Source organism: Atractosteus spatula, chromosome 3 (assembly GCF_055471065.1).
Source record: "Atractosteus spatula isolate fAtrSpa1 chromosome 3, fAtrSpa1.hap1, whole genome shotgun sequence".
In the NCBI taxonomy this organism is placed as follows: domain Eukaryota; kingdom Metazoa; phylum Chordata; class Actinopteri; order Semionotiformes; family Lepisosteidae; genus Atractosteus; species Atractosteus spatula.
In genome coordinates this window covers 32,424,460-32,443,260 of record NC_142708.1, presented here as the reverse complement: position 1 = coordinate 32,443,260, position 18,801 = coordinate 32,424,460, and the positions used below count along the sequence as shown (strand labels likewise).

Sequence of the window (18,801 nt, the reverse complement as noted above, 5' to 3'; positions counted from 1 at the left end):
CAACTCCTGTGGAGTTCTGACTTCAGTTTTTTCCTGAGCATATTAAAAGCTTGCTCAGTTGGATTTACATCTGGAGATTGACCTGGCCAGTCTAAGATTTTCTCCTTTTTTTTCTGCTGATGAACTCCTCAGTTCCATTGGTGCTTACAGCATGTCTTAGGTCACTGTCTTGCTACATAATAAAGCAAGGAAGCATTTTCTTCTACATAAGCAGACTTAATACCTCTGTAAACATCAGAATTCATTCTGCTGCTGCCATCATTAGTTACACTACATCATCAATAAAATGAGTGAGCCAGTTCCAGAGGTGGCTGAGCATGCTCAGACCATGATATTACCTTATTGTAAAAATAGGGAAAAAGACCAAATAACCTAACAAGTAAAGGAATAAGAGGGCTCACTTAAGAAACATGGCAATGATACTTGAACCAATATAATTAAAAAAGAAGGATTTATATAAGGTAAGCCAGCTTACAAACCTACCAGAAGGGGGCACTATTGTGACAATTCCCCAGCAAAAGCTTGTCATTAATGATAATCAACCAGTAACAGTGTAGATCACAGTCAGTCATCACCGATGGCAAGCCAGCAGCAGCAGCAGAATACAGGGATAACCTTTCCACTCCAGACATTATTTAATTCATGTAAGTTTATGTCCCTGGTCTTGTACTGTGTGCGAGAGCAAATTAGCACAGGGAAAGGACAAAATACAAAAGAAGACACATTTTTGGAAACTAAAAATATACACAAGCCTCCGTGGGGCTTCTCTGATTTCAGTGGTCAGAGCTGATATCCGTCAGCACAGAGGAAGAAGTGTCCTCAAATATACAGCGATGCTTTGGAGCTTTCTTACAGTAAAAAATGAATAAAATACCATTGTTGTTTTAAAAAATAATAATAATTACTTTATCACTCACACCCTATTATGTAATTGCTAAGAACTCCATGCAAATTTAGGCAAAATGGTATAATATTTGTTGCCACAAAGCATTATATACTGTAATATGCAGTTGTTGAAAGACTTAAAAATTATTTCATCTTGATGAGGACCAATTACTTAACTGTGAAGAACTGATTAATAACACAGTATACCTGTACTAAATTGCACTAAAATGCATACCTGTACTAAATTGCACTAAAGTGCATTTTAAAATGTTGATGCAATTGAAATTCCAGAGAAAAGATCAAATAAACCTAATGGCTTTCATCTTACAGGATGATTTTAACTGGGGAATGTAATGCTGCAGATAAACTGATAAACATGTAAATTTATAAACTGATTCGACCATATAATAATTATAAGTGTCTCTAGCAACAGCATTTTCCATGCATTATCTGACTCAAGTGTTTATACTGTAAATGAAATTTGCCATTTAACAAATAAGTACCTTTTACTGACAGATAGACTGCTGCTGACTTAAGAAAACTGCCTGGATTGTAAATAAGGTAGATTTGTGATGACCTCAAGTGCAGGTAAGCAAGTATTAGTGTAGCTTTATCCATGGCAGATATATCCCCATTGTAAAGACATTGTGCACACAGAGAGAACCTTTTGTTTTGTGTTTCTTCAGGTGACAGAACTGGAGTGTATGAGCGGTCAAGCCAATGTTATAAAATCTCACAAGACAGAGCTCAACCAAACAATTGAAGAGCTGGAGTCCACTTTGAAATCAAAGGAAGAGGTACTGTACAATATCTTTCTAATTACCCGGTTGTCAGACAAAATGTGTTTCATCATCAGTTTAAAAAAAACAATAAATTGATTTACATGACATCTCTTAATAAAAGGGGTGTCAAATTGCTTTTAGTGTTCATGGTTTTTGCAATAATAAAGATTTTATGATTAAACCATTAGTGTCTGAAGACAGTTTTCTGTCATTGTTTTTCACAGCAGATCACTTTATGATACTATCACATTAAAGAAAAGAATTGTCTTTTCCTTGTGTATACAGTATGTTATAGAAACAGAACATATCTGTTCATGTGTTGTTTGTGAATTTAATTTTACCTTCAAATAATATGGTAAAAAGACAAAATTGGAACAAACCACGAAAAATAATTAAAATAGCATAGCATGATCAAGACTGTACTTAAACAAATAGTATAAGATATAATACTGAAATGTTCACAATAAAATCATAAATAATTCTACTATGATACTGACCCACGAAAAACTATTTGAAAAGAAATGCTGATGTTTATATGAGAGAACTGGAATGTTAGGATCAGTTACAGTAATGTACAGTATGTGTTTTATTGTTTTCATTGTCTCCTTTTTTTTAGTTGTTGTCTTGCAATCCACTGAAAGTAGTATGGTTCACTAGGGTCAATCTTTTTTCTCAGCAAACTGATGTTGCCTGAAGGTGGGCTGTCTGTTCAATGTTTATACCTGAAGCCAAATTGTCTCAATGACATGGAAATAAAGGGGAAAACAGGGAGATGTTCTGAAATATATCAAACTCTATTTCTCTGTTCTAAAAATAACTGTTCAGCAAGAGTTTTTAAGTTTTACAGATATTATTATTGTTCCTTTATATCAATTTGAAGAAATACATGACCATTTTTTTAATACCAAAATGTTCTCTTTTTGTCAAGGTGTCACCTACAAATATCTTATTATTTTAATTCCCTGATGATGGAAGGCCGTCTAAAACACTTAGACACTAGAATTTCTCTCTACCACATCAGTCTCAAAATCATCAGGGCCACAGTGTTAGCGCACTTTGTTCCACACAACCTTTTAATTGCTTTCCCCAGAGCCTACAGGACACCAGCCCATTGCAGGCCACACACTCACACCTTGGCCAGTTTTCCCAGAGGCCAATTTGAACTCTACTTTGGTGTGTGGAAAGAAACCAGAAACCAGAGCACCTAGAGAAAACCCACATGGACTCAAGGACAGCATACCAACTTGTCACAGATAGCACCCCAGGAAATGAACCCAGAGCCCCAGCACTGCAGAGCGCAGCCATACTAACCACTGCACCACCATGCGACCTCAGTTGTTTTAAGTGTTTATTTACTGTAGATAAATGTAATACTTCTCACCAGGCTAGAAAATGCATGTGCAGTACTTGCAATGAACTGCATGTTTAGTGATCCAATCTAAAATATATATACAATGTATAAACAATCTTATATCTGTCTGGGAAGGTAATTATGGTTAATTACCTTAATCAGTGAACTAGTAGGTAGTACATTCCTCATGATACTGAGCATGGGAGCTTAGCCAGAGGACATTGCTGATCTGCTGATTCTAGAATCACTCTAGGTGCTCAATTCCTTCAGTCTTTCCTGATTCTTTGCTAAGGAAAGAAAAGCACACGGATGTCAAAAAGGTCCACACCCATCTTCCCTTTGCGTCTCCAGCACACCTTGTATTCCAACCAGGGCGGCTGCTCTTTGCACTGTCCTTCTTGCCATTTTAACGGAGACGTCACAGTAGGTCTTTATTGTTCAAACGTTAAAAACAACTGGCCGCCTACCAAGTTGTAAAAACAAGTCTCTAAGAGTTGATGTGTTACTTTGTCCTTTGCAGGAAATAGAGAGACTGAAAGAAGAAGTGGACAATGCCCATCAGCTGCAGGCGCAAAGAGATTCTCTCACCCAGAAACTCCAGGTATGGGCTCTGCCTTCTATCCTGCAAACATCCCCCGAAAGGACCAACATCTACTGTACTGTATGGCAGCTGGACTTATTGTTTCTTTTTTTTTTTACAAAATCTGTGCTAGTATTTGAGCTTGAGCAAGGCTATCATATTTAATGAGGAGATTTCCTCACAGAGGAACAGAGAATGGCTTAATCAGCACTGCTTCGTTGAAAGACTAAGAAATTCACCTGAGCGTAGTTGTGGACCTCGCTGAAAACAAAATTAGAATTTAGTACAAAATAAGTGAAGCTGTTAATCATGTTGGTACAGAGGCTAGCAATGAGAAAACAGAAATGACTGCACTTTACCTAAATCACTATAATTGACTAAAGTGGATGAGCACTGTATAGAATAGACTAATTGGATATTATAATAAGCTGAGTCTGAAAAAGGACAGACTTAGGTACTGTATTCTGCAAGATAGCATCCAGTCTCAATGGAATCTAGCATGTGATGCCAACCAACAAAATAATATTAGGATTTCTATTGTACAATCTGCTAATGGAAAATATTCAGCAAATTGCAATTGAAAGGTAATTGTGACCATCTGAGGCAGGATTCTTGTGAGTGGTGCAAAGGACCCTATTTTTTTACACAGCTTGGGTTTCGGAGATCCACAACTGTTGTAGGCATGTGATTAGAGTGTGAAGGATTATTGTACTTGTTAGTAATCCAAATGACTGACAGTGGTTGCTTTACTTTAATGCAGTAGCAGCTTATTAACCTGGCTGATGCAAACCATCAAAGCTTTTATATTGTTTTGTTAAGGTTTTAGGCATTTCTCAGTTTTGAACTTTGTGTGAGATTTTATTAATAAATTTAACAATTCGAATATTCGAATGAGCCTAGACAAAGAGAAAACAACATTAAAGGAGCATAAAGAGCAAATAAACCTACAGTATAAGTGGTCTCCTTTGTCTGCTCATCAGGAGAGAAAAATATTTGGAATTTTCATTATACCCTTAAAAAGACAGACCTTCTCTGTTTAAAAGATTGAATATTATTATTTTAGGTATTACGATGCTTTTGATTTCTTTTTATTTAGTTGAATTATATGTTCATCAATATGCGTGATTTAAAAATTTAACCATTGTTTATCTACTTCAGAATGCCTTACAACATAAAATGCATAACAAATGAACAACTGACACATCCATTGTTTTCACTTCAATTTAAGGTCTATTCTTGTGCTTAGCTTATCTACAGAAACATTTATAACATATCTTCAAAACTCTTCTTTTCAATGAAGAGTTTATACATTTATAACATACAGTATCTTCTGAAGAAGGCTCCACGGCCGAAACGTTGTGTTTTCTTTCTTCTTTTTTTCAGCATGGAATAAACCTATTACTTGTTCATATTCAAAACATTTTTCCTTTTCAATGGTGGCACAGTGTGTTCAATGCTGGACTTGGGGTACTACAGTATATCGGTGTGGAGTTTGGATGTTTTTCCCAGGTGTTATGGATGCTGGGTCAGCTTCCTGTGGAAAGTGTAGTTAAGACACTATGCAAGGTGGCTAATCCAGAAAAGAACCAGAAACTTACTTTAGGGAAGACACACAAGGTTATTTAGTGCTCACTGTGATAACATGGAAGTCCATGCAAAAGTGAAGGGCAGGTATCCAAAAGCAACCAAATCCATGTGGGTCTAAGGGAATCAGGAAACAGTCCATAGGTCCATCGCAGGGAATTCCATCCGGAGACGAACATAGATGCAAACACACGAAGAACAAGAATCCAAGGAATATGGGGCTCCGCTGTAGCTGTAGCTGTTAGCTACCACAGGCCTACTGTATACCCTCAGGCTTCCCCTGAAGCCCGGTAGTAGGCGGGCCATCAGGCAACCATATTCCAAAGCTGAGCCCTTAAGGCAGGAAAAAGTAAAATTTAATAGGGAGAAAACTAGATGCACCAGGAAACATAGGTAATACTTAATGGTCAAGAGAGGGTTAGAGCACCCTCTGGAGGAGGGGATGCTGACCGTGCCACCAGGTTCATGTGTGTTTCCATTGGGTGCTCCAGTTTCCTCTCACAGTCCAAAGACATGCTGGTAGGTTAATTGGCTTCTGGAAAAAAATTGACCCTGGTGTGAGTGTGTGTGTCTCCTGTGAAAGACTGGCGTCCTGTCCAAGGTGTATCCTGCCCTTTGCCTGTTGCTTGCTGGGATAGGCCCTGGCGTCCTGATGACCCTATACTGGATAAAAATGAAGAAAATGGATGGATGTTCAGAAAAGTACTGAGTTTCAAGTGAGAAATGGAACACTCTTGAGACCTTGGACAGAAATACATAACCAAATAAAAATGACTGCATTTACATCCATAAATTTAAAGTATTTATGAATGTAAATGTATTAGATATCTGGTGTATATTATGATATTAACATCTGGGTCTGTTTCAGGCTGTCAGGCTGTGCTCTGCAGCCAGGATAGATAAATGCTTTTCTGATGCTCAGTCTTTTGCAAGTCTTTATCCTTAGCAATACCATGGACTGATATAAAGGCCATATAACAGCAAGAAAAATCAAAATCATCATCCATCGTTCATTTTTGGTCCATTCAAGAAAAAAAAAGCACTTGTACTGCAAAATGGTTTAACAACTTATTTTTCTCAGTTTTCAGATCAATGAGAATGAGATCATATTTTCTTTTTGATATGCATACCGGCCTATCCAACCATCCATCCATTTCCTAGTCGCTTCTTCCAGTTCAGGGTGGTGGGTGAGCCACAGCCTGTCCTGGCAGGCAACTGGCACAAGGCAGGATACAGCCTGGACAGGATGCAGGGCACACACAGACACAAACACACACACACTCCAGGGCTTATTTGTCCAAGGAGGCAGTTAACCTACTAGTATGTGTTTGGATTGTGGGAGGAAACCAGAGCACCCAGAGGAAACCCACACAAACACAGGGAGAACATACAAACTCCACGCAGACAGCATTCCAGCTCTGGAATTTAACAGAAGGCCCTAGTGCTGGGTGACAGCAATGTTAACCATTGTGCCACATGCCACCCCATTCCAGCTCTATATACTGTATATAGAAGAGAAGGTGTGGTTATTCCTCTCTCTCTGCAGGAAACGGAAACACGGAACAAAGACCTGGAAGTGCAGCTGAGCGAGCTGGAGCAACGCCTGGAGAGCAGCCAGATGGAGCAGGAGGCCTTCCGCAAGAACCTCAAAACGCTGCTGGAGATTTTAGACGGCAAAATCTTTGAACTGACCGAACTGCGAGATAACCTGGCCAAGCTGATAGAGTGCAGCTAAAGCTCTGTGCCACATGACCTCCTCTGAAAATGAGAACACAGTGCATAAAAAAACTAAACTAAAGGTGCCCACGGGAGTCCTGCCTACCTTCCTTTTTTCTCCATTCACCTGGAAGATAAAAGCGTATTATTTTTAACATATTATATACTGCTAATGATGTTTTGTAGCATTCCATCCTATTGAGAAATATACAGTATGGTCTGCTTTTTCCTTCCATTTCCAACAGGTGGTATATATTGTGCTTTGTGCTTCACCTTGAGTCAGTGAGCACTTCTAATTTATTATTAATGCTGTTATTAACACATTTTCCTCTTATTGTTGTTTCTCCATGACAGTTGGCATTATCAGCTAAGGTAAGGCACCTGACAAAGGGAACTGAGACTGTCGATTAGGTTTTCACTCAGCATCCTTGGCTGGAGCTTGCCCTGATGGTTCAGTGTACCGCATTGCTGGCTTTCTAATGACATGTCATGAAGGCTGTGCTGGTTTTTGCAGTTTGTTACTTTATAGCCGCCACCTCTAGGAATCAAGCCTTTCCTCAGCCATACCTTACTGCCCCAATGGCCTTCTCCCCTCTATGAAACTGCCTCACTATTTATCCTGTAGATGTTACAGGAAGTGTAACAATTACATTTTGTGACTTCAGTTTAAGGGCGAGGCATTAGCAGAGACCTGTATACAATGAGCAATACAAGAGGAAGCCTCTGGACACCACTGCAGTCCCACAATCAGGTATTCTATTAATTTCCTGACTGACGTGTGAGTGACCCATGTTGGGCCTGCACTCAGTGGGCTCCTCACCCTGAACTTACACAAAGAGGGTCTTTTATGCTGAGTGCCGCGTGGGTCAGCAGCGACTACAAAACAGTCTTTTTATTTCTATACCTTTTATTCTTTATTTTATTTTTTAATAAAACAACTTTATACTCTTCTTGTAAAAAAGTAATTGTACAAGACTGTTTGGGTAAATCTACAAAGGGTTTTCTTTTTTTTTGGGGTTGTCTTTTTTTTTCGAAGTGCAATGGTAGACTTGACTCCCTCGATTTCTGATTATTTTAATGATTATTATTCGTGATTCATGAAAAAAAAGGAAAAATGCTGTTCTTGGACCTCAAAGGCTTTTCTTTTCTTCTTTTTTAACGTATGGTATTTATGGGTCTTATGATTGTATTTATAGGTGTGAAAAACATTGGCAATATTTTTGAATTATTTAAAAAAAAATTAAAAAAGCAGCTTGTGCTGTTTATGAACGATATGATGCAATTAAGGATTTAGAAAACAAATTTGCCAAATATGTTTTCCTGTACAGTGTATTTATTGAAGATGTCTTTGGAACAGAGGCATCATGGGCAGCTTGCTAAGGTACTATTTGTGGGGTATATTATTGCCAAAAAATCTGTGATATTATAAACATATATATTAATGGAGAACACTATTTAAGGGCTTGTAGTTGGATTTGTTCATTTTAAGGAAATGTATTACAGGGTTAAGATGACACTTTCTACTATCAGATATAACAAGCATTATTATAGATCTTTGAAAGGGAGTTTTGAGTAAGAACTTTAAATGCTGATATACCTTTTGTTTAATGACACAATTGTCATCTAAAGATGGTAGTTAAAATTGATCTGAGCTGTAGTTTTCATCCCTCTCCCCTCTTAGCTGTTAGCTCATATAAAAGGAATTTTATACAGTTTTACCTGAGCCAGTTACAAAAAAAATGTGCCCTGGTTTATTTACTTTGTCAAGGCTCCAGAGGAATCGGACTCCTGCGTAGGAAAGAAATCGTCCCTGGAGCCTGGAGAAACTTTTGTTCTGTCACTATCAGAAACCTGAAGTCATAACATTGTGTTTAAATAATTGAATTATTACAAGGGAGTCCTGTGAGCTGAAGAATAACAGGTTTTATTTTGAAATACAGTGACAATATTCTAAACAACATGTGTTGTGTTGCTTTATTTGTCTCGGTAATGTCATTTTTCTCCTCCAATAGAAGCAATTCACAGGCATACCAGAGGATATCAAGACCTTGCTGTTTGTTATTTATAAGGTCTTGACCTAGGGGTGGCATGGTAGCATAGTGGCTAGCTTTGCTCCCTAGTGGGGACCTAGGTTCAATTCCTGATGTGCTCTCTGCGTGGAGTTTGTAAGTTATCCCCATGTTTGCGTGGGGCTCCTCCAGGTGTTCCAGTTTTCTCCCACAGTCATACCGTTACAGTAGGTCAATTGACTTCTGGGAAAACTGGTCCTTGTGTGTGTGCATGTTTGTGTCTGTGTCTGTGTGTGCCCTGTGATGGACTGGAAACTCATCCAGGGTGTATCCTTGCGCCCATTGGTTGCCCATTGGATAGGCTCCGACTCCCCCCAACCGTGAATTGGAGAAAGAGGTTAGAAATTGGATGGATTGATGGGCTTGACCTAAACCTATATAAGAAACAGAAGGGCAAATCAGAAAAGACACAAGATTGTGGTTCAAATAAATATACTTTATTGAATAAAACCAATGTATTATGTCAGCACCAAAACTGTGAATATGATGTTACATCACATGTACAGAAAAAAAGAGGCATTTTCAGTACTTGGTATACAAGGTTTTATTCACCTCAGGGAAAAAAATGTAGGTTTGAAATACAAAGCAGTCATCAGGATTACAATGGTAAGAATAAAGAATAGGCAGAATAAAGGCAAAAAACTGTTAGAGCAAATATTTTACATTTCAGTGATATTGCTATATAAATGCTTGCTTAGTTTTTAAAAATTATCTTTTAATAAATACATAATCTTGTAATTTTAGGCAATTGCTCAATGCATTGTGAAGATCCAACTCTAATCCTTCACAATACAATGTACATTAAATAGAATGTTTCTTTTTGTTCAAAACATGTCTATTTCTAATATAATATTGCACATATCTAGTGACTGGCTAATCATATACTAATGAGGTTGATCATGATGTGCCCAGGCAAGCCAGATATTTAACATCATAAAATTAAATGGTTCAGGTAACATTCTGTAGTGTTGGCCAAGACCTAGAACAGAGATAAAGATAAACTGAGCATTATAAAGCAATGAAAGATAAATGCAGCAAACAGTGTTTAAAAATCAGACAGAAATTACTTTAAATAAATCTAAGTACAGTACATGTAGTTTACAAATATTTTCCTTTTGATCAACTAAAAGTTCCATGGCAGGATACAGTATACTTGGGATAAATCAGTACTGAACAGAAGTCAACAGATGTGCTACACTGTACCATGGAAGAACATTGTGCAATAAGTGACATTATTCAGTTTCATTACTTGAGAATTTGATAACTTCAACATGCCGTGATCAGCAACCAGTAAGAAAACTGCCAGTTGGCATGTGCATGCATACACTGTTGTCACTGTATACCATAATATGCACTTGTCATGAATTTGTTTATAAAATAATGTTGCAAAGAAACAATTAGTTTTCACTGGCCAAACAAGGTAATCGAATTTCATTTTAAAACAGCAGGATTACATTAAAACTGCTTTTTTAAAACTTCATTACACTTCTTACTATATTCAGTGCACCTTGATTTCAAACTTCATATTATATTAATGTAATCAGGTTATGCTTTAGAAATAAATGGTAATACTTAAAAAATACAAACACACAAAAGGCTCAAATGAGGCAAAACTGTGGTTTTCTATTTATAGAATTGGATAAAAAGAGGGATATAGCTGAGCTGACCAAATTAATCTGACTTGATGGAGCTGTGACAGTGAATGGATGATCACAGGGATTTGGCTGGATTCAGCACACTGATCATTAAACACCAGAGAAGTGAATGTCATTAGCCACTCTACCCTAGAATGGCCTGTCACAAGCAGCCTACAGTACTTGAAACTCCACCTCTGAGTCGAACAGGCAGCAGTCAAAGTCTCCTGGTTTTCTTAGAACACTGTTTCACAATGAATAAAACAATATCTGCAGCAACAAAAGAGAAAATAGGACATTTCAGCACAAACATACAGCAACAGGCCTGCATAGTTAAATGGGAAGTAAACATTCATTCCCCTGAAGTTTCAAATATTTTTTTAAACAGCCCATACTACTGTAACCCACACATGTGATTACACACAGAAGCCTCATAAATAAAAGATTACCTTGGAACATAATTTGTTCAATACTATCAAGATTTTGCCAGAAATTGGTGGTTATTTATAAAACATGTAATCATGGGAGTACCAGTTAAGACTGTGTCCCTTGTTAGCAGAAATGTCATTTAATTGTACACATCACAGGAATTCTCTACTAAGCCTTTTGTTAAATAGATATTTTGAACTGTACTTATAAAGTACTGTGCTCTACATGGGTATGTATGGTACCTCATCATCTGGTTGTCTGAACCAACCGAGAAATATTCAGTTTTGCTTGATTTTTAGAAAACGTGGTTCAGAGCATAGTTTCACTTCACAAAATGATAACGCTGTTACAAGCTTAAAAATGATCTGAATTGTCAGTGCCTTTGATCCCCTTACTTGAAAATAATGAGCACATTCTTCAGAAGCTAAAAGCAGCTTCCTTGAACAATACTGATGTTATTCTGATGAAAACAGAATTTCTAATGTCTGAATAGTAACCACACTCATCCGTTAACATGTCTTTCTAAAATCAGAAAAATTTTTAATGCAAGTGGATGCAGCACTGTACAAGTAAAACTCTCCCTGTAAGCTGGTTCTCCTCCTTCTCACTGCCCACACAATGGCTAAAGGAATACATCAAACTGCGTTAGTAATGAAAACAAAAAAAGAAGCTAAATATAAAAACTAATAACGTCTTAGTGCAGGCCTCCTCCTGCTTGCCTCTTGAGATAACTACCCACACGCTGGACTTTAGCCTCTTACATTTAAACTGAAGCACTTGTTTCAATTATTAATTTCTTTCAAGTCAATTTATTTATTTGAGACAAGAAAAAAAAACTCCAGCATCGGAGAGCGATTATTCACAAAAATGCACGAATAGCTTTATATCTTCGTGTTCACCTCACCAGCCATGGCCTGCTCTGATATCATGAACACCCACTTTCCTTAGCAATAACTGCGCAAGCTGAAGACGGCAACCACAGCACCGCTCTAGTCATTTGCACAAATGCCTTAGGGAAGAGCCTTACTACAGCAGACGACCTTCGATCACAGAATCCTAGCACCACCCAGAGGATGAACAGTAAAACAGATATAAGATTTCAAAAAACAAACTTGGTATCCGGTCAGAAACCTTAGTTCATGAATGTCTTCAAAATAGAAAAAACCTAAAAATATATATTTACTAATGACATTGAGAGATACATTTATGCTTGTATTTCATAGTGCATGAAGTCATCAAGCTGGACATGATACTGAAGTACATTTTAATTTCTTTGGTTAATACAGGGGTGGCACAGTGGTCAGCATTACTGCCCCACAGCACTGGGGCCCTGGGTTCAGTACCTGGGGTACTATCTGTGTGAAGTTTGTATGTTCTCCCCTACGTTCGTGTGGGTTTCCTCCAGGTGTTCTGGTTTCTTCCCACAACCCAAAGACATACTGGTAGGTTAATTGGCTTCTGGGAAATTTGGCCCTAGAGTGAGTGTGTGTTTGTGTCTGTGTGTGCTCTTTGATGGACTGGCATCCTGTCCAGGGTGTAACCTGCCTGGTGCCCATTGCTTGCCAAGAGAGGCTCTGGCTCCCACATAATCCAGTATTGGATACAGCAGTTAGAAGATGGACAGATGTGGCAGTTTGTACTCATGCATATAGTTCTTGGGTCCTGGGATTAATTGCAGGTTGTTGCACCTTCTGTGAGGAACATGTATGTTCTACCTTTGTTCATGTGTTTACTCCAGGTATGCTCCCTGTTTCCTCCCACCTCGCAAATATATGCTGATGGGGTTAATTGTTTTTCTAAAATGTCCATGTGACACTATGAAGTGCTACACTTGAACTGACTGTTAAATTTATGGACTTGAAAAATCAAATTAATTCAGCCGAAGTCTGAGGCATTGTCCAAACAAAACTCAAAAGCAAGTGCCTCCACAATTTAAATGAAAAAAGTGATAACAGCATTATGAAATCTGAATAAAAATAACACAGCATAAATGTCTATATAACTGTCACAACAACACACTCACCTTTTAAAACTAAACAAGGAAACAATATTTAACAAAACACACAATAAAGTACTTGGGTTATAAAATGCAAGTTCGTCAGTATCCTAGACAGTCTTTGTGATCAGGAAGTCTGAAAAATCTTCTGTGTGAATTCAATATAGAATAGAATACATACTAAATATGTCAGTAAATATTAATAAAATAGAAAACATTTGTATTTTGTTTTTTTAACTGTATTTTTTACTATTTTATCTGTATTTTAAAAGTCAACTTTATTGCACTTTGTCAGGGCTTCATCCCACTTTAAATATGACATTTTTTGAAAGACCACCTAAAGGTGGCTAATGATATTTATCTTAATTATGTAAATCATTGTTCATTACTTTAAGGCAAAGCAACACCACTATTAAAAATCAATATAAAATACCTGTATTTCTTTAAAGCAGGTAATCTGAAGGTCTTCCAAGAGATTACATCATGAGATTAATTTGTGCTGAAACTGTTTTACAAAGCTCTTTCCAGCAAGGATTAGCTCAATCCCAAATACAATCAAATGGATTGGAAGCTTCCATCTGCCTACACGTTTCACAGAGGGGCAATTTCCCCTTAACAGCTTGTGATAAATCATTTATATCCACTTCAGCTCCTTCACACCAAAAGCCATGTTACCTAAACCGCAGTTTCACAAGAACCCAAGCCAAAGATCCTCCATTTTTGCCTCCTAGACCATTACATTCTCCACAGTATGGTTTGACAGAAACTAGCAAACAGTATGGCTTTTACTGAATATACTGCGTACTAATGCCTGATTATTGTCTAATAGATTAGGTCCTCTCCTTAAGAGATTGCAATATTTGCACAAATTAAAAAAAGAAAGGCTTGCAGTTTATTACAACTTTTATATCTAGGCCATTTTATATCTGTGGCCACATACTCTCCAAAATTCATTTTCTGTTTCACGGCCAGTCTTTTTATCCACACTACTGAGAAAGACAAAAGATGTGTTAGACACATGTTGGAATTGAGGATGGAGTTACACAAAAAAGGAACACCCAAAGCAGTGTGACATTACAAAGTCAGCCAGAAGGTCCCAGGGACAGGGGTGAGAGATTATTCACGTGGGTATTGTTCACGTTCAAAAATTTGCCCAGACATGCTGAACAAGGGAAGAGTTATAGATGCAGTCTGGGTCTTCTCAATGAACTCTGATGAAGCGCACGTCATATCTCTTGAGCCAAAGGCAGTTTTTTTGCCAAAACGACACTACAGATACTACAGATCCCCCCTCTCCACACACGCACATTGTTAAGCTTGCTATATACAGTACAGTACTGTAATACATCTTACCCAAATATAACCCATATTTATACAGGTAAAAAAAAATGAGTGCTTGGTTAATAATGAGAGCCAACTTTTTATTACTGATTACCTCGTATTTCCCATGAGTGACCATTAAAAGGCTCATGGAGTTTAGAAAGGAATGGTGGGAAGCATGGTAAGAAAGACAGGCCAAATATTAGCTTACATTACAATGCAGTTGCCTGGCCAAAGAGTCACACATTGGACTGGACCCAAAAAGAGGAAGCAGGCTGCAATGCTTGTCTGTGGTTCCATCAAAATGAGGTGTTACTCAATGTTATCCATGACAAAGCAATCTTGGGATGTTCCTTGTAAAATTTCTAGACATTCGGGTGATGGCCAGATTCCAAACGATTTTATTGGCTCCAGTTAGTGTGGAGGGGGTGAGGGTTTAGGAGGCAAAGAGTTTAAGAGTCGTGTCCGGCAGATACTGTGCTGATGTGCAATTCGGGAGCTGCCCGTTATAGAAAAAGACTCCAATGTTATAGTTGCCATTATAAACCATACAAACCCTGTCTAGACAATCAAGCAATGTCATTGAATGTATACTTCACATACCATTTAAGAAATTCTTATGCTTTGGTACTGACAACATAGCTGATAAAATATTAAATAACCCATTTAATGGGCTTGTGGTCACACCCCTCTCTTGGCCCCTTTAAAGCCAGTTCAGTTTGTCATCCTGAGGGCCATCTTTCTACGAAATTTGCATAGTGGAATGCTGAAGGAAGAAACACAGTCCTCCAGCCTGAAGGTCAGTGACTCTCTAGTGTTTTACGGGATGTAGAATCAGCAATTGATTATGCCAGTGTTATCTCTAAAGGGTCGGCTTTGGCTATGGTGTAATCAATGAATTTGAGCAGCATTTTGTGCAGCACTGCCACACCAAGGTCAATATTACTTGATAACGATATTGTCAATTTCCAGTATGTTGGTGGCATACTGTCTGACTAATGAGAAGCAGGTCTACAAAACTGTACTGGAGAGCAAAATGTAATGAAAAGAATAAGATGTGTCTGTTTATTTTTTTAGTGTTTTTGCCACCTGTAAGCAAAGTAACTTCTATTAACTTGTTTTTTATTTTGTAGTGTCTGTGCCAGCTGTAAGCATTTTAACTCCAAGCCACCATACAATCTAATGGTTATTTTTCTGCAGCGGAGTAAACACTTTGGTTCCTGACTCACCATTGGAAACATATTAAATCATATTAACATATTATCATATCATTACATCTTTCAGAAATGGAATGTCATGATCAAGGTACCATAGGTCAATTCCTTCTTGATACACAGGGGAACACACTATTGCATCTGCTTCTTTATCGGTCTCAGCCAGCTGAAAGATCAAATCCAAGCAGGGTGCACTGACCAAAGTAATCTTCAATCAAATGACCTGTGCCATTCCTACCTAGGTCTTGACTGTAAGGATTTTGAAAGTGCATTCAGCAAGTGTCATCACCAATGAAACAGTACCCTATTCAGCCTTGAATTCCATATAAAGCTGTACTATCCCACAAATACTGTACATACAGTAGGATGATAAATACAGGCAACACAATACAAAATACAGTGAATTCTGTCTTGGTGAAATTAGCAATATCTACAGCCATTCTGGAAAGACATACAGTTGTACACACTCTACATCACAGCTTTGCTGAATAAGGAGATTTTCAGTCAATGCCCTTAAAGTTATTGACTACCGTATTTCAGTAAAAAGAGGGTTATGCTTTCAAAACACAAAACTATAGGTTTGTATAATATTGGCAACAGAAATACAGATGTTATATTTTCATCCACTGCATAACTGAATACTGCACAAATCTGCTACTCTGTACAGTTAATGATACTCCTATCAGTACCTGTCAAGGGAACCAATGCTTTATATTTGTAAAATCTCCAGACTGAAAGCATTCTGACAGGAATAGATAGCCTAACAGAGTACCTACAGTAAATGTTGATTATGAAAATGCCTTACAGGAAACTATAGCAAAACATCCATAGTGGGCACGTTCCTATTTCACACAGGAATGTGGGTAAGGATAACTGAATGCTACCAGACTCGCAAACCAGTGGTTCATACGCAATTTCTCAAACAAACTGCAAAAAGCAGGTTTGCACACAAATACAGACTCATTTAGTGGGATATCTTAGTCTGCAGGATACAAAGAGATCAATGATACTAACTGTTAAAGTATTTTTATATTGCATCTGAGAGAGAAACTGTGAGGATGTACAGAAAATGTTCAAATCTGTATATATTGCAAAATTATACTGCCGGATGTTTGACTCAATCATTTGGTGACTTGCTTCAATCTTGTATGATTTAAAATGGTCAAAACGCACAAGGAGATAGCAATAAATACATAAAGACTTAGATCTTTATGATAAGGATAAACATTTAACTAATTTAGAAATACTGGGGAGACCACTGTAGAAACATGTATGACACTCATACAATATCAAAGCTCTGAAATCTACTCTGAACTCTGAAACTACATGAAATAAAGAACAGTTTGATCATCTTCATTAAGGACTTTCTCAAAATTGCAATGCATTTTAATTAACTTTACCTTCCTGGAAACATGTTCCACAGTTAAAACAAATGTGTCAGTGCCCATGTAAGTCTAATTGATTAAATTGATTCCCACAGGAGGCTTTGTTTAAACAGCGGTGCATGAAGCAAAGAAAACTGAGCAGCCTAAACAATTCATGGTGCTGAGTGAAATAACTTAATTTGTGGTTTTAGAGAAAATACTTGATAGTACAACATAATCACTATTATAGACAGTCAGAACGTTAATATTCAACAAATGTGAAAACCTTACTATATCCAGCCAGGGAGATGGAAACTTGGCCAACATTCTTAAAGCAGGAAACATTTTTCAAAAGTGATCAGGCCACATGCCCTTAACTACACTAACTGAACATCTAATGTGACTGGGAAGGCAAGCTTGAACAAATGGCTTTGGTCCATGATTGTACCCATACTAGGAAGAAGAGGCTCTCATAAGTATTCCACAGGGGGAGGAATTTGGCAAATTCTCCCATGGAATCAGTCTATTGCCAATTTCTTCTACGTAACCCACACTGGTCAAACAAGAGACCTTATACACAAACCGAAAGGAATAAAAAACATTTTACACACACTGTGGTGTATGTAATCACTACTTCTAATGTGGGTTGCTTCACCTACGAATGCAATAAAACAGTTTAAGGGTGATTTCCTTTCAGGTCATTAAACAGGAACTACCCCCAACTCAACACACTCCACACTCCCCAGACCCACAGCTCCACCACTTTACTGTAAGGACCAAATCTAAAATGAAAATGAAAACAATGCAGAAAAAGTAGTTGATGGAAAAGACTGAAAAACCAGCTTCCATTCCTTCCATTATTTTCCATGATATGCCTGATCTAGCGTAAAAGCAGAGAGGATATTTGATCAATTATAGTTCTGCATGTGGTAAGAGGGTGGGATTTCAGACCACTCAATTCTTGTCCAAGTTGTGAATCTTGGAACCTCAAAGGGACAGAAACAAACACAGAGAACTAACAAACGATGGCAACTATGGTCGGGATAATCATGAGAGCTTCTTAACTAGTGTGCAACTGGGCCACTAATTGTGCTATCCCTCTTGTGCTTCTGTCACCCCAGTGCTATGACCCAGGCTATTAGAAGAAGAATCCTGGAGATATGAGTGAGACGAATGTCTCTGATAAGAGTCCTATGGGGGACGACGGGATGCAAGAATGCAGTTACAGTAAATGGACATCCATTTGAGAGTCTCAAACAATCAGAAAGGGGTATGTGACCTAACGGAGCAGGTCTTCAGCTGGAAAAGATAAAATGATTTTCAAGTGGAGTTTCATACGGAAATAATTTCTTCATATATATATATAAGAAATGAAGTAAACAATAACTGAGCCCAATCTGTAGCAGAAGCTTGGCCTGGGTGGGTCTATTGAGGAGGTCCGGGACAGAGCCAGGAGGCCTAGCTCTCCCAGTCAGCACAGGGCAGCCCCTCGTCCTCCGACTCGGATTCGGGGGAGGCTTCTTTGATGCGGCGCAGGGCTTCATGGATGCTGCGGGTGAGAGGGTCGGCAGAGTCGGGTAGCTCCCCCAGGGAATCCCGTAGCTCCTGCCGCTGCACCTTCTTCAGCTTGACACCCTTCCGGATCTGCGCCAGGATATTGTTGCTGTCGTCCTCGTCCGGGGAGGGCGGCAGGGGGCGCTGCTCCACCTTGCGCAAGTGGAAGCTGCCCCGCTTCAGGGAGGCCAGGACTTCATCCATTGGGGAGCTCACTGTCAGCACAAGAAGAGCGCACACAAGGATTAAATATTAAAATTAAGGCTCTCCATGGGTGAATGTTCCCACTCTGAACAGGACAGAATTTATTAGCCTTAAAATAT

At 38.3% G+C, this 18,801-nt stretch overlaps 2 protein-coding genes across 6 annotated transcripts in view; one reads left to right on the top strand and one right to left on the bottom strand.

The window, feature by feature from the left end:
• Positions 1–18,801, top strand: part of LOC148837715 (homer protein homolog 1-like) — a 114,857-nt gene that overhangs the window by 91,003 nt on the left and 5,053 nt on the right. For 3 of the 5 annotated variants that reach the window (XM_088909933.1, XM_088909932.1, XM_088909935.1), the window contains 3 exons: positions 1,572–1,682; positions 3,539–3,619; positions 6,729–8,853. In XM_088909933.1, coding sequence (XP_088766059.1) covers positions 1,572–1,682; positions 3,539–3,619; positions 6,729–6,917 — 381 coding nt within the window. In that variant the 3' untranslated portion in view covers positions 6,918–8,853. Of the gene's footprint in view, positions 1–1,571; positions 1,683–3,538; positions 3,620–6,728; positions 8,854–18,801 lie in introns of those variants that run through there. The other 2 variants (XR_016090784.1, XM_088909934.1) reach the window with 2 other exon arrangements.
• The window catches only part of jmy (junction mediating and regulatory protein, p53 cofactor), a 72,739-nt gene continuing 63,323 nt past the window's right edge, over positions 9,386–18,801 (bottom strand). The window contains exon 10 of the mRNA XM_088909931.1: positions 9,386–18,693. Within this exon, the coding sequence (XP_088766057.1) occupies positions 18,383–18,693 (311 nt within the window). The 3' untranslated portion in view covers positions 9,386–18,382. The remainder of the gene's footprint in view (positions 18,694–18,801) is intronic.